The sequence below is a fragment of the Zerene cesonia genome, chromosome 20 (assembly GCF_012273895.1).
Source record: "Zerene cesonia ecotype Mississippi chromosome 20, Zerene_cesonia_1.1, whole genome shotgun sequence".
Taxonomy (NCBI): Eukaryota; Metazoa; Arthropoda; class Insecta; order Lepidoptera; family Pieridae; genus Zerene; species Zerene cesonia.
Window position 1 is genome coordinate 2767666 of NC_052121.1, and position 16228 is coordinate 2783893.

The 16228-nt window shown below is 33.8% G+C and overlaps 1 protein-coding gene across 1 annotated transcript in view; it reads right to left on the reverse strand.

The window, feature by feature from the left end:
* The window catches only part of LOC119835140, a 70462-nt gene extending 54271 nt beyond the window's left edge, over positions 1-16191 (reverse strand). The window contains exons 1-6 of the mRNA XM_038359799.1: positions 15759-16191; positions 7951-8060; positions 4319-4536; positions 3117-3305; positions 1730-1876; positions 918-1011 (exon numbers count right to left, since the gene is read on the reverse strand). Coding sequence (XP_038215727.1) covers positions 918-1011; positions 1730-1876; positions 3117-3305; positions 4319-4536; positions 7951-8060; positions 15759-15928 — 928 coding nt within the window. The 5' untranslated portion in view covers positions 15929-16191. The remainder of the gene's footprint in view (positions 1-917; positions 1012-1729; positions 1877-3116; positions 3306-4318; positions 4537-7950; positions 8061-15758) is intronic.
* Between the last annotated feature and the right edge of the window lie 37 nt (positions 16192-16228).

Genomic DNA, 16228 nt, shown 5'->3' on the forward strand with positions numbered 1-16228 from the left:
ACAGATTCGAAATTCAAATGTAATATTTTTTTATAATTAAGTGTAACAGTATTTATGGCCAGACTAAGTATATATGTTCCATGAGGATTTTATGTTAAAATTTTTGGGGAAAAAACTAATTAGAAGTATTAAAAAAAAATAAGATACCTAAACCAGGCAAATTTAACGGCTGCCATTTTATGAACGTTCAAGCAAATAAACAAACCCTTCAACCGTTTATTAGTTAATATATATTATTATATTTTACTAGCTGCACCCGGCAAACGCTGTTCTGCCTTACTCTTATCGTTAAGTGGTATGAAAAATAGATGTTAGCCGATTCTCAGACCTACCCAATATGCTTACCAAATTTCAGAGGAATCGGTCAAGCCGTTTCGGAGGAGTATAGAGACTAACATTGTGACACGAGAATTTTATATATAAGATTTATTAGTTACGTTTTCGGTTTAAGGTAATTTTAGGCTCAGTGGTTAAAGCATAAGCGTAGAACCGAGTGGTCCTGGATTTGATTCCCAGTGGCGACTAATAACAAAGAAAAACTCTCGGTCTGGCAAGAAACAGAAGGTTTATCACCTACTTGTCCGCAAAGAAACATATGCTTGAGGCTTTTGTCCCATAACCCCAAGAGAACACGGGAACTCACTATGGAGGCGAAGTTACGGGTGACAGCTAGTTAAAAGATACTAGATACGCCCGGCGGTTTCACCCGCGTTAGTCCGTATCATATCCGTGGGAATATAGGGATAAAAAGTTGCCTCTGTGTTATTCTAGTTGTCCAGCTATCTACGTACCAACTTTCATTGCAATCGGTTCAGCAGCTTTTACTTGAAAAATTTACAAACATACACACACACATACATCTATCCTCACAAACTTTCGCATTTATAATATTAAGTAGGACTATCTAAGTAGCTTACCTATAGCTCTAGACACCGCTAGCTGACCGTTTACCCGCCACGTTCCGATGTGCATCACCATACCCCCTGAAGACTCTATTCGTCTCCTTTCATCCTGTTTAAATTAAAAAATATAATAATTGTTACCACAAAGAAATAAAATGTTTTCTTCTATAATTATCTTTCAATTAATAACTAAACTTCCTTCAAATTGTCAGAAGTAGGCCTAATTTAAATGAGACTTCACAAGAGGTACCACCTTTCACATAAAAAAAGAATCAATCACCCATTTTAAAGTTAAAGCTATTTCTTTAACCTAAGGGCACCTCTTACTACTAAAATGTAAATCGTTATTTTAACCACCACAATTTCTAGGTAAGAGGAGACTAAGTAATAAGAGACTTCATGTTTAAATTTAATACAAAACAACAGTGCTAACCACGAGGGTAATACAATAAAGAATCGCGTATAAAACATTGAACTAAACGAAAAGTATTGATCGCTTTTCCAGTCTACACAAAAAACATTCATTGATCCTGATATCTTAGTTGTAGTAACAAGTAAAGAGATACAGTATCGCAACTTATATTATAAAGGAGAATGTAACTCTATCTATCTGTCTCTTCGTCACGTCAAAACGAAGAACCGATTTGAATGAAATTTGGTATAAAGAGAGTTTGGCAGAATGTATATAGGATAGCTTTTATGCCGAAAACCCAGGAAAGGAAAGTATGCGTGTAAAATCCAGGAATTTTCTATCATCTCCTGTGACTACGCGGGCGAAGCCGCGGGCTGAAAGCTAGTAACGTAATACAACATAGTGTGGCACTCACCTCCCGGCTGGGCTTGTGCGGGTGCACGAGCTGCATGACGCGCATGCGCTGCGCGAGCAGCGCCAGCGAGTCGCCCGCCCACCCCACCACCAGCGCCGAGCCGCGCACGCACACCACCACCGCCGTGCTGCCGCCCACCGACCGGTGCTGCACACACAAACAGATAATATTCTAATAAAATTTCTGTATGTACATTATCAATCATTACTAAATTTTACCAACACGCCCTCTATCAAAATTGTTACAAGAGGTAATAACTAAAAACTTGGCACGATGATGTATACGATGTTGTTCGATAGACGATTATTTTTGGATATACATAAATATTTATATTTACATAAAATATAGCACCCGAAGCGGATAGCAAGAAAACGGATCTCGATAAGAAAAAGACGAGCCAAAGGAGAGTTTTGGCCATATCAATACAAGTAATATTATAACTCTAAAAGAAATTCAATGCGTACATAGTTTAAAAGTAGCGTATATTAGGCGTCGTATAGGTAAAAAATTTGTTTAAAAACAAAGTGGATGATCATATATCTGTATGTTGCAGAGCTAAAACGCAAAATGTAGAAAATTTGTCTTCAATATTATTAATAATATTTTAACAAAAAAAACTAACAAAGTATATAACAAAATTTCCAGCAATATTGCTGATCAACTTTTGCTGTCCAAATATTTATGATAAATACGAAGTTCTATTCTTCCAGCCAAAGCCGTTTACTCAGAAGATTTAAACGAAATTTAACACTTTAAGCGACAACTATAACTTTCCTTCTCATGTGCAATAATCTGTAGCCCCTACGTTTTAAATATCACTTGTCTACCCATAGTAGGTAATTCTATTTCAACTTGTGTTTGAAACTAGATGGCGCTGTGCAAAAACTCAAAAATGCGTTTTATACTTAATATTTATACCAAACCGCTTTCTATCTATTGATAAATAATCGTGTTAACGTAAATCTTAATGACACCGTCCCTTCTGAGTCACACTTCAAAAAACTTATAAGGAATGAATCATAGATTTTTCCTCATTCACTAGTAACATAACCGGCCTTACTAAAATATATTTTTATCAAGGAATCATGTCAAATGCTTGTCATTGATGAAATAATTAAACGTAATTTATTTTTATTTTTTTATTTTACTGCATCAGTGTCAATGAAGGCAGTTTCGTCTATTTTATAAAAAAGTTTTATTTTGTCGCAGACGCTGAGATGGACGTCCATTATTGGATGTATTTTACAAACTATTGTGAGACATACATTTTATATAAAATTTACGATAACCAACATATCTTTAAGTTTTCTTGAATTTTGCCGCTTGATAAATGCATTTCTTCACCCAAAACCGCACGCTACACTACGGGCCCACGCGACATACTCACGTCCATTTTGCTCTTCCCAATGAACTCCGCGTCCGTCCGTATGAACGCGTCGTGCATCGCCCGCTTCAGGTTCTTCTTGTAGTGCGGGCTCTCCACCATGTACTGGTGCAGGTGCGCCGCGCTGTAGTGCGCTGCGGACGCGCCTGCGTGCCCGTCGTACACCGCGTAGAAGCTTGTGCGCTCCGTTGTCTGGAACGATGAATGAGATACATCATGATTTATATTACGCTTCTTTACTTATAATAATCGTGTTATATATTAAACTCAAAAATTCATACATTTTGAAACGATAACGAGGCTTTTTGTGATGAACTAGCGACCGAGCGGCTTCGCACGGGTGCATTTGCAAATGCACTGCATGTATTATACATATAAACCTTCCTCTTGAATCCGTTGTTTAGTTTGAATGAGTTAAGTATATAGGGATAGACAGCGGGAAACGACTTTGTCTTATTGCAAGTATAACTATAATATATGTGTTCTTCTAGTATCTAAGGTACATCACTGCCAATTATGATCAAAATCAGTTTAGTAGGTTTTACGTGAAAGAGTAACAAACATCCATACACTATTACGAACATTCACATTTACAATATTAGTAGGGTAGTTAAATAATTAGTATAAAACTCTATAATATTAAGTTAATTTTTGTTTGACATTCATCCGATACACTATTATCTAACATTTACTATCGCTCTACAATGCAATGTTGTAATATAATTAGAAGCGTTTTTCTATTACTTTCTAGTTCAGTCTTATGACGAAAGTACCATCAAACGTACTGCAGTTTATTGAACCTAGCTTGTTTACAACGTCTATTTCCGTATTGGAACAAATGCATTAAGCATTCGAAACAGTGAAATTTATTAAACCTACAATAATTTTGAAGCTTATTAGACGGACTATGAGTGTATTTGTGTGTATGCTTTTTATGTTACAGCAAGATAAGGTAGAACATACGTCGTCAAATATAATAACTAGAAACTTAGTATTGACGATGTTAGAGCTTTGATCAAGTGAGTTTCTGCACTGTCCTATTGTCCATAAGAAACACAAGCACTATAGACAACTGTTATGTTAATACACTATATAGGCATTTAATAAAATTCTTGCTAAAACACGCCCAGTGCTTAACACATAATAAAGAGGTGCCCCTATAAAGTACTCTAGAGCTCTAGAGTCTTTCTATGTGTTTCACTCACCTCAACATCAAACAACGCCTCCAAGTTTCCAATCTCCACGTGTCGATCCTCCATCACCCTCCTCGTGTTCCTCATAGCCGCTGAGACAGTTCTGAACTCCCTCTGATCGGGAGGCGGCGGCGGGGGCAATGTGTCCAGTCGAGAGTTATCCAAATACCGCAGGCACACGTCGTTCACCCTCGCTATCACCGCCTGCATCAGCCATATCGCTCTGTATGCTGGAATGGCAATCGTCTATGTAACCAATGTACTATGCAATAGTATGCCTACTACAGTTCTGATTTCTGCATTTGTAAATAATTCTATCAGCGCAAACCAAATCATATTTTTCTATTTTTAATTTGTTTAATTTAACGCGACCTAATAGTGGCCTCTAAAGAAATTATTGTAATGTTAATATAATCGGCCAACATTCAAAAATGAAAAAATGATGATTGATGATAAACAAGAAATCCAAATTACTTTCTATGTGGAAAAATAAACAATACAAATGACGCACTGAAGCAACATAGATAATATAAACCCACGTGTATTCATCTCTTGAGTATTACTTGATACTAATAAAAATATTAATTAAGCGTATGCAATTTGTAATTTATATACATCTCAATGTCTGGTAGCTATTCTTAATACTTCATTGAAAGAAATATCATATCAATATCATATCAATATAATCTTTACGTGGTATATGATTCTTTTCTACAAAAAAAGTCACCAAACCAACGTCTCTGGGGTACCACTCCAGTTTTTAAATGGGAATAATTAATTTTGAAATAGAGATGTTACTATGTATGATATTGGATTGGAAGAATATATTTTTCTCAGCGGCATGAACCTGAACATGGGATTTTCAAAAAACCGTTTCATATAAAATGATCAACTATCACCTTGATTGTAGTATAAAATACTATTTACGAGTATTTATATAACTCAATTTGTATTCATTCAATTTTTCAAATGAATCATTCGGAAGGTTATATTGTCTAAACAATGTGCCTTGTCTACGCATCACGTTTATCAAATGCATCGCTTCGGTATTCAGTACCTACGCGACGTTAGTTATATATTTTTATAAACAGACATCCAAAATAATAAATACCTAAATATTTAAGTGTATTTCAAAGAGGTGCCACCCATCGTAAAATATTGAATGAATGTCAATTTAAATTTAGCACTAATCAGTAATCTTTTGTATCAGATATTCATTTTTCTTTTTCCCGTTAGCTAAAGTTGACCTGTGACCGAACATTATAAGACTGATCAAAATATATTACTGCTTATATCAATAATATAATATCGCTTTCCACTTGGAAGCAGATGGATTTCACATCTGCATTCTATACCGATTTTCGTAATAGGTTAGTTGGTTATAATTATCTATTTAAGTGTTTTGTGTCAGTACTCTAACGACTACTAAACACGACTTTATTATTTAGCTCCTGATCACGTATTTCAATATAATTTAGTGGAATGTATATTATTCAACGTATATATCATGATTGACAAATATCTGCTCATCAATTTGAAGGACAGATCCCAGTCATAACGCTCCCCAGCAAGCCAAGGGTCAAACGGCATGTCCAAAGAATCAATGTAAAACAAAGACAAACCATACACGGTCACCGGCCGTGATGTAACAATGCAAACCGACGCATGATAAGCGTGAGATATGATAACGCTATGATATCATGCCTTTTGCAAATACAATCATCATTGTTTCGCAAATCTAGCACCCATGCCTAATCTTATGTATGGCCCTAATATTTAGACACGCGATATTGTTTACATGCCGCTTGTAATCTTAATGTGCTGATTAGGAAAACGAGTTCAGAGCACTCGGTTTAAAAAATTATATTTTATGTGCGTAGAATGGAAAAATATACCTACTTTCGTTCACTTTCATATTCATATTTATAAAATGCGACATATATGAAAGTTGTTTCTAATGTTAAATAAAACAAAGATGCAAATTGTAATTCGCAGGTATTATATATAATGTAATTTATGTAGATCACTTATACTATGAGTGAATATTGAGTAGTCGTTGGTGATACGAATAGGGATTCTAACGTGTGGCTGTAATTAGCGTAGCTGTCAATTGTGCGAGAGGGTGTGGTTTCGACCAATCCTATAGAAATAGATTTTTCTGTTTATTGGACGTACATTTCTTTGTGTAACAATGTTCGAATACTAGCACCAGCTCTCGGTTATCCAACACTTCGGTTTAAATAGCAGAAATCGTATACAAGTATATAAATGTTATAACGCACTCATCACACACATTTCGTCATAACAGGCCACACAATTTTATCAGTTTGCAGTTTGTGATGCCACAGTAAAGCGATGGACGCGAGTTCGAATTCCGCACAATGATCGACATGATGCGGGATGGATGATCATATCATTTTAAATAAAAATCAATCAAAGCATTGCAACGCCATAAAACTGGAAAAAATTGAATTAGAATATGTAAAGTTTAATTTACGTGAAAGTGCGTCATTACTCATACATAATTCGTGTTCTTATCTTGTACATTTTTTTGCTACATAAACAAAAGTTAAAACAGCCACAGTTCATATAATTAAACAAATATAAACAAATCATTTATGTAAGATGTTATCCCTCGTCTCATAAAGGGCAGGATGACTCCTGTAACGCTATCGATCTGTCTCGGTTCCACGCCAAAAAGAAAAAGTTACTGCCCTCATAAACTCAGCTTAGAGAAATATTTATCGTCCATCCTATACGCTTATATGGGCAAGTTTTACTTCGCATTTTCATACTATATTACCACTATAAAACGAAAAAAAAAATGTATGACAATATACTTATCGTAAAATATTTTATGACATAATTTATAAAATATAAATACTGTTATGGAAAGTCAGTAGCAGAAGAAAACGATTGAATGAAAACGAGTAGATTGAAATCAAATTTATAACATAAATCGATACAAAGAAAGAATATGATAGTTAAACTAAAGTTACAGTCTTAAGATAGTTGAAATTGAAATACGGATGCGAGGTAAGTGTTATTTGATCAAGGGACATTTTTTGGACGGAAACCATTGTATCCTTATTGTATTACGCAAAATTTGTCAACATGAAACACTTCATTACTCATCAGTGATTAGAGAATATAGAGAAAATATGTTTTAAGCGTTCAACACGCACAAACTACAAGTTGCGGTTATAATGACTTCGAATTTACCCTCGTAAAGTTAATGAAGAATACATTTTCCTCACTTTTAAAAAAACCCGATAGTCGAGGGTGAAAAATATAAATTGGTCGAGTGCGAGTCGGACTCGCGACTAATAGTTCCGTACAAATAAGCTAAAGAACAACAGGAAAAAAAAATAGGCCACCTATCCATTTTACGACCGCATCAACCGTTTATTAACCTCGATTGTTTATTTGTTGCTATAGCAACAGAAACACATCTCTAAAAGTTGACAGTTGTAACATTTCGCGTAACTATCACGGTTCTTTAGATACAACCTGGTGACGGACGGGCAGGCAAGCAAGCAAAGGTATAGCGAAGTCGTAATAATAAGGTACGGTTTAACTCCTTTGGGTACGGAACCTTAAATATATTTATTTTACAAGTTTCTACCGCACAAAAAAATATTTACCTGAACAGTCTGGATCAAAACCAAAGTCATTTGGGAATTTTTTCGATGCCGTTCGCACCTCGTCGAGTATTAACCGCAAGAGCGGAGTCAGTAGTGTGGGCGGACATGACCTGAAAAAAATTAATTTATGTTAAGTTTCTCATTTCAATATAATACTAAGCTAAGCTTAACCGGTTCGGAACCCTTATAAATTGGATAAGTTAGAGATAAGATTACCGATACTATTGGGTGAAAATATTGAGACGGTATCAAGTGTCGCTTTTGTAGGTTTTTGTAAAAAAAAATGCATTTTATTTTTCATACCATGAGAACGACTTGAGATTCTGGTGATTGAATTTGACGTAGAAGTCAAAGGGCATAACACACTTAAGATTAAGCATAAATCATTGTGTGTATTTTTCTTTTGCTTATGCTCGGTCTCGATTTGAACAAGGTAATAGCAAAAAACATTGCAGAAATTCAACAATTCTTCAAGTTTCAGTATTTCTTTCATAATAATATATCGTTATAGGGAAAACTCCCGTAACATTGACAGTCGTATTAGAGTATTCTAAATAATTATGAAATATTCGCTTCAAGTAATCTAACTCACTACTGGAAAAGCCTTTAGAATAATAATTTTGCATGAACGATGCAACATGTAGGTGCAGTGGGCACATTGATTCAGATTTACCCAATGTAGGGTTAAAAAAAATCTATACGACTCGCTATTCAGCTAAGAGCTATTATACACGTTAGTGGTTTACTGTTAAATTAACCCTATGTTGCTAGTAAAACTAACAGTTCATATTTTTGTGTATTACAATATACCTATATGATCATACTTTCAATGCAAAAAAGACGTCCCTCTCTCTTTTCCTCGGTTATAATTTTCTACTGGTAAAATCATACTTAGGCTCTTGTATTGTATTTTTTTAACATTGTATGTGAGGATATTAATGATAATGTATCTTGCGAATGCAGAGCAGCTACCTAACATAAACGTTTTTTAATAAATACGCTATCTAATGAACGTTATTGCTCCCTATAAAATAACAAGTCATCTCTCTGTTCAAATTGTTAACGCTGATATAATATACAAATAGACATGGATACAGGGACGGTACATATAAAGATATATCGAAAGTTAAAAAAAAATTAATAATATAAGATAAATAAAGCGGTAAGTACAAATTTGATACTCACTTATATATAAAAAAAAATCACTTCCGATCTGCCTCTATGTACATGTTCCTCTAATTATGTTCATGAGGGAACATTCGTAATGTTATCGAAAAAGATGAATTTTGGTTCATCTTTTTACGCGGTGTCGCATTTTTATAGCATCACTCGCATCGCTACATAGCGTAGTATCAGAGGAAAATGTCACATAGTTTCCTAGCTATCCCATCCTCGCAGAAGAGCTGCATAGCACATGTCTGGTGGAAAAGCACCCTAATAGTCACAAGAGTAATCACGATGATTGTATTTGCGCAATGGTGACCCCCACTATTCCACTTTCGGGTGTGGATTTGATGCCCACCAATCATCATTAAAAAATAAACATTGTGTTCGTATATATGGTGTCCTATTATTTTTTTTATTATATATTATATATAATAAAAAAATATATAAATATATAATATTTATTTGAAATAATTAGATACCATAGATACATTAGTGTTAGTTAATCATGTAATTATCAATTAACGTTGTTTTTTTGTGTATGACCTACAGTGCCTTTATTTTATTTAATAAGATAACTCATGTCTATATTGTCCTCAAATTCGTAGAGTAGAAGCTTACCCAATAATATAGTATTTAGATAAAATGTGAAATGTCTCCGAATAGCTACTTATTTATAGCATGATGTAGTATTTCAATTAGGTTTATATATTTATACATTACAATATTTCGCAGACGATACATCATTTCGAATATTAAAGGTCTCACAATATACATGTTAGACGAAGATTCGTAGGTAATAAATAATAAGCAAAATTTTTGGACTGTTTAACACATACAACACAATGGTTTATATCCCATTCTAAATCCCTTAAAAATCTATCTAAAGAAAACATTGATTCATTCCATGCGTCGGACCAGAACACGTAGGAAGTACTAAAAAAGCAAAAAAAGAAACTTCCCTATTTGATTTCATTCACACGTTCCCCAATTTGAACATATGTTCCCCCGGATCTGAAAGCGTCCGTGGACAGTACAACTACAGTCGAAATAAAATGCGGACGTACGTCTGTCTATAGCACACATAAAAAGGTCAGTGCACTTACACAACAAGCTCTATCTAAACAGTCAACACTTTTGCGCTACTAATGTTCTGACAATTGATATGTTTCCATTTACAATTTTTAAATGTTTACTGTTTGTGTTTGTCAAGGTAATTTTACGGTCTTTGCATCCAGATAACACAAGCAGTCATGTTTACGCTTTCACCTTTTTGACGCAAACTACATACCACATTAGTATAAAAGGTATTCTTATATTAAAACAAAAAACTAGAATACAGCATATAAATGCCTAGGTAAATGATACCGAAAAAATTATGCTTCTCTACCGCGCTAAGTCTTTAATCTTCAACTCGCGATCTTAAACACCGCAAAACTTCGCATTCAAGCCTCACACATTTACGGTATCAGTAACAATCTTTAAATTCCCAATGACTCAGTAACTGAAGAATAGTGGCCGAGTCCAATATACGCTATCATCACATCCGCTTACCTCCCACGCCGCTTTCATACCAATTTATTCATGAGTAAGTCTACTACAAGAAACGAGTCTTCTCTTAGCAATTGCACTCCCACCACCGCAGCTTACGATAAATCAAACCAACGATATCTTTCATGTGGGATACCGTTAACGATATCGATTAGTATTGGCCAACAACAGCAGACCTCAGCTACAATAGGTAGATCTCAATTTTGAAATTACCTTTTTATGAAATTTAAAATTTGAGTGGAATTACGCTTCTTGCATTATACAATCGTGAATCTTTATTAAAATATAAATAAATCACAACACTTTAAAGGAATTAAATTAGATGATAAGAAATAATTTAGGAAGATTCTTGTATATATTCAAAAAGATACAGCCTGTATTAAAATGCCAACCTTTAAAACTTCACAAACGAAAATTAAATTTACCTGGCATAAAACACGTAATTCGATTAACGTAAACGTACCCGTTAGCACTTGGACGTTAAAAAGCGCCTTCAAAGAGATCATCTAATTGATGACCTCGTTATTTAGATTGCCAAGTTTATCACGTCTATATTTACCGCTGCCTTGCATTTGATTCACAATGCAAGTTCACCGTGGGAAATTTTTATGATATTTTCAGAACATTTTGTCATCGCGCTATTTTAGAGAATGCAATAAAACTATTGATGACGCAAGATTACAGTACTAAGCGCGATAATCACGATAATGGCCGAAAGTCCTTCAAGTCTTTTGGACTTTTAGGTTTTGTTATAAATCGAAAGAGGGCGAATTTCCATAAAAAGGATAGGTGCCAGAGTTACAAGATTCGTTTATAATATGCGTAAGTATCGGTAAGGTAGAAGACACAATGAGTATACATTACATATATTTAAATATAAAAGAAAACGCAATTTAATAAAAAATAATACTGTACGAACAAACATTATTTGTACCTATCAAGTAAAGAAACATTTATTCTGTTACATTTTGAATATATGTAAATATTTTATTTCATATTTACGCTAGGCAAAAGTACTAATGATGTGATATAATTATTCAACGTTCATTTTAAATAAGTATATATAAATGTTGCCGGAAGTTGGCCATATATATTTGTTCAGGTAATGAGGGTAGATGGAGATTTACTCTAGATAGTTAAATTTAAAAATTTTACGAATATCGTATCTAGAGTTACCTACAACAAAATTCTATGAATTTTTATCAACTATAAAACGTTATCAACGGACGGATTTAATTTAAAATTCTTCACACATGATTTTTCATATTTTTCCGCTCTAGTGCAAGTTCACCTACATAATATCTTAAGTTTCAGATTACGTAGCGTCACGACAGAATCCAATGCGTTTCCCACGCTGTATCAACTGAAGTGCTATTAAATTACGCACTAATGAATAGGTCAACCTGAGAAACAGTTTTACTTATACATATTGTAACTAGGTACATGATACATTACAATACACAATAATAGATTTAATAAGGGAACGTAAATATTGACGCATCTGCCAACCTTCACTTGGCCAACGTGGTAGATTATGGCCTGAACCCTCATAGGAGGCCTGTGTCCCAGCAGTGGGCTGATGATGATGAAATATTGACGCATCTTTATAAATAAAACGAATTGCATGTAGCGAAATATACAACACGTCTCTTGAAAGTGTATTGTAAATGCACTTTTTTAAACATAACATGAAAACAATAAAGCAGTTAATAAGCCTGTGTGCCAGTGTCTGTTATTTGACTGAATGGAAGCTATTTTAATTAAGTTACATAAACATTTATCAGATGAAAGTTCAGATAACTTGTTAAATTACAGAGCAGTTACGTAACCAAAGGATGCAACGAATAACGTAGACGTAGCATCGTAACATGCGAATTACGCTCGGTTACCGAATGAATTATTACATTAACGAAATGTCTAGCATAACACGTTATAATGTAAACACAAGTAACGCTGCAAATCGGTTATACATATTGTTTTACACAACCATATTACTCATACAGTTATTGCAACATTAGTCCTCTTAAATATTTATCAACTCCTGCTATTAGTGCTCGGAGGAAGTCGAGATCATTAAAGATATAATTGCTGCCGTTCTATGTCAATGACACCAGCCGTCTTTGTTACTTAATAATTGATTTATTTTCACTCTATTCAATTCAGTGCGTATTTAAAAACACGATTTGTTAGCAAATTATTAAAAATCGATTTCCTTGTAAAAGGAGGAAGTCTATGAGCTCTTCTACGCCATGATATATTGGAAGTTACTTTTAAGCGTTAGAAAACACCAGTAATCGTATTTGTTGCAATGAAAAATGGAAAATGTACGAACAATTCAAATAAAACACATTTGTTACTATTGATTTATAAACATAATTGGCAAGTGATTCTAATCAAGTACGTGTCGTCACTTCTGCCTCCTAATCGTAAAATCTTTTCAGTCTAGTTAACTTGAATACGATTAGATAACATTTATTTGTACTTTCCTATTTGCGTAAGGTGGTATTGTTTCTAATGTAAATGTATAGATTATAATCGTTTTACGCTGCTCTAATAAAAAGCGCGAAATTTACTAAATGCTATATTTTATACCATCGATAAAACTATAGCGAAAAAGGGTACATAACAGATTTAAGAAATAACATAATATTTATGAAATTGAATGAGGCGTTACACACGATTATGCGAATAATTGTTTGGCAGAAGTGAAATACTTGTAAAAAGCAGTGGTGGCTCAGTGGAAAGAACCTCGGACTTCAAAATCGATAAGTCGGTTCGAGACCGGGCGAGCGTGCAGGAAATAAATATATTTTTCAATACAATCACATGTGGATTACATCACCACGGCTTAAAACGGTGAAGAAAAACATCGTGAGGAAACCGGCATGTCCAAGAATCAAAAAGTTCGACGACATGTGACATCTGCCAACCCGCACTTGGCCAGCGTGGTGGATTATGGCCTGAACCCTCATAGGAGGCCAGTGCCCTGCAATGGGCTGATGATGATGATGAAATACTTGTAGCATGTGTACAACTTTCATCATTCATAGGGTCCTTACCGGCAGGCCTATGAGACTACGTAGTTTAGAATCAATGTTCCCCTCTTTTTCGATGGAAGAATATCACTTTTCATTCTCCACATACATATTGCTACTAAGCGATACCGGGTTATTTATTTATTTAAGAATCGTCGTTCGCGATCGCGACGGTCTACCGATGAACACGTAATATATATATATAATATAATATAATATATATATATACGTGTATAAAAAAAAACATTTCAGCTCCCCAAAAGCAGCTTTAACAATACAAAGTCTTGTTTAACATATTATGTACACTGATTTGTCAGTATACATGGGCATCTATGTACTTATGTACCGACTTGATTACATATTCAAAGCTACCAAACCGCGTCACACGCGGCTTGCGGTTTATGATTATCGGTCCAGGATGACTAATGCTGTTTGCATACAACCTGTCAACCATAAAAAATAATGCTACTACGCTTAAACTTTCCACCGAAGGACGCCAGATGGCTTGCGTAATATTAAAATCTTATATGGCGGCTAATATTTCAGACTGTGAACACTTGTACAAATTTAAATAATTTGTTTGAACTAAACCTCAAAGGTGAATGTCCTTTTATATAAATATATAAATAACAGATGCATTTTGTGCAGGCTGCAGTATGCAAATGTTTCATCTAAACTAATATTATAAATGTATGTGTGTTTGTAATGTTTTCTCACAAAACCTCTGGACCGGACCAACATCAATTTTTTTTTTCTAGAAAGCTGCATCTTCACTGATTGACAATGGCTATATATGTACCACCGGCGAAATGGCAGTGAACCGGTAGTGTATACATAAATAAATATGTAAATATACTAAAATATATTTATTTTAGTACAAAGCTAATGAAATTAAGGCATAAAAGTGAACCATTAAAAAAATTTATATAAATTAAATAATACTCACACTTACAAGTATATTTAGGAAAACAGATAGACATTCTTTTGTGGCTCAGTAACAGTGTAAGTGTAACCTTGACACCTAAGGGTCAGGTCAGCAAAACATGTTTGCCGAATGTGCAATGTATTTTCCATACCAAAGAACAATGGATAAAGGTGTTATATTCTATTATATAATTCTACAATTAAGCATGAGTTCTCCAACAACATTATTATCATTGATTGTCATGGCCTTAATGTTGCTTTAATTATTTTCCTATTATAATTTGTGTAAAAAAACTGTTATTTTGTATAGAATTAATGAATAAGCAAATTCAAATCTTATTTGTTGTTAATTTATTTCATTTTTGTAAGCTAGTTGAAGTTTACACTATATGCGGTAGAAATTTGAACAAAATGATATTAATATGCAGTAAGCTTTCTCACATAACTCATACACTCATATGTTCGATAAATAACAAATATATGGTTTAGATGGTTTTAAGTTGATTATTTTATTATGTATTAAAACAAATTTGTGAGAGATAACATTTTATAAAATCCAGTGTAAGTGACAGTTGATCCAAGTCTAGTTTTTGCTTTGGGAGTAAGTGATTTTCAAAACTAATTGAATAAAATTTTGTTATTATTTACTTTCAAATGTCTTTCAAAAGTGGGAAGACACAATAGTAAATATAGCTGAACACACATATTTTTTGACTTCTTTCCTATCAAATATAGACAAATACTTAACAACTAAACAATATGTAATGTGAAAATCAAATAAGAAAAACATCAAATATTTTTAAGACTTGTTTTTGCAATATTATCATTATTAAATGGTAACTCCTGGAGAGTTAATAAGGAATTCAATTTTAAAATATACACATATGTATTCTCAAAACGTGGATTGTTACAACAAGTTTTATCTTTGATTACAAAATAAGTTCAGAATATAGTAAGTTTATATAGTAAAGGTATTGTTATGATTTTATGGTATAGAAAAATCAAGCAATATTGAAAGAATATTAATTCATGGAAACATGGATGTTGCAGTCTCTGTGTAATCTGTGTAATCCTTTGTTTTTGGAGCAAGGACTATAACGAGTCTTTATAATAACTTTATCATTAAATACTCACTTTTCTCTCAGATATTCGATAGTCCAGTAAATGACATCGCCGGCCAACTCTGCCTCCGTGATCAAGTAGTCAGGACAGTAAACAGGTAATTGGTCCTCAGGGTTTACAGTAGCCGCAAAATTCTCAAAAAACACACGATAGGAAGTCAAATAATCGTCTTTATCCCCCATTTTCGTATAAATGTACTGTTTTCCTTACAATATAATAAAAACACTGGATTGGTCAACAAACCATATAAAATAAGAGTGTCGTCAGGACAATTACGCAAATTACTGTAAAAAGCACTGATTAAACTTAATTAAGTTTTGTTAGTTTATAACTATTTGGTATCGACAACGATCGATAAGTTTATTCGAAAATATTATAAAGTATTGATATAAGTCAAAACACTCGAATCACAGCTCACCCGCACACCAACACAAAATTTTAAAATGTATTCAAAGCATAGACAAAAGATTTTAGACAGGCTA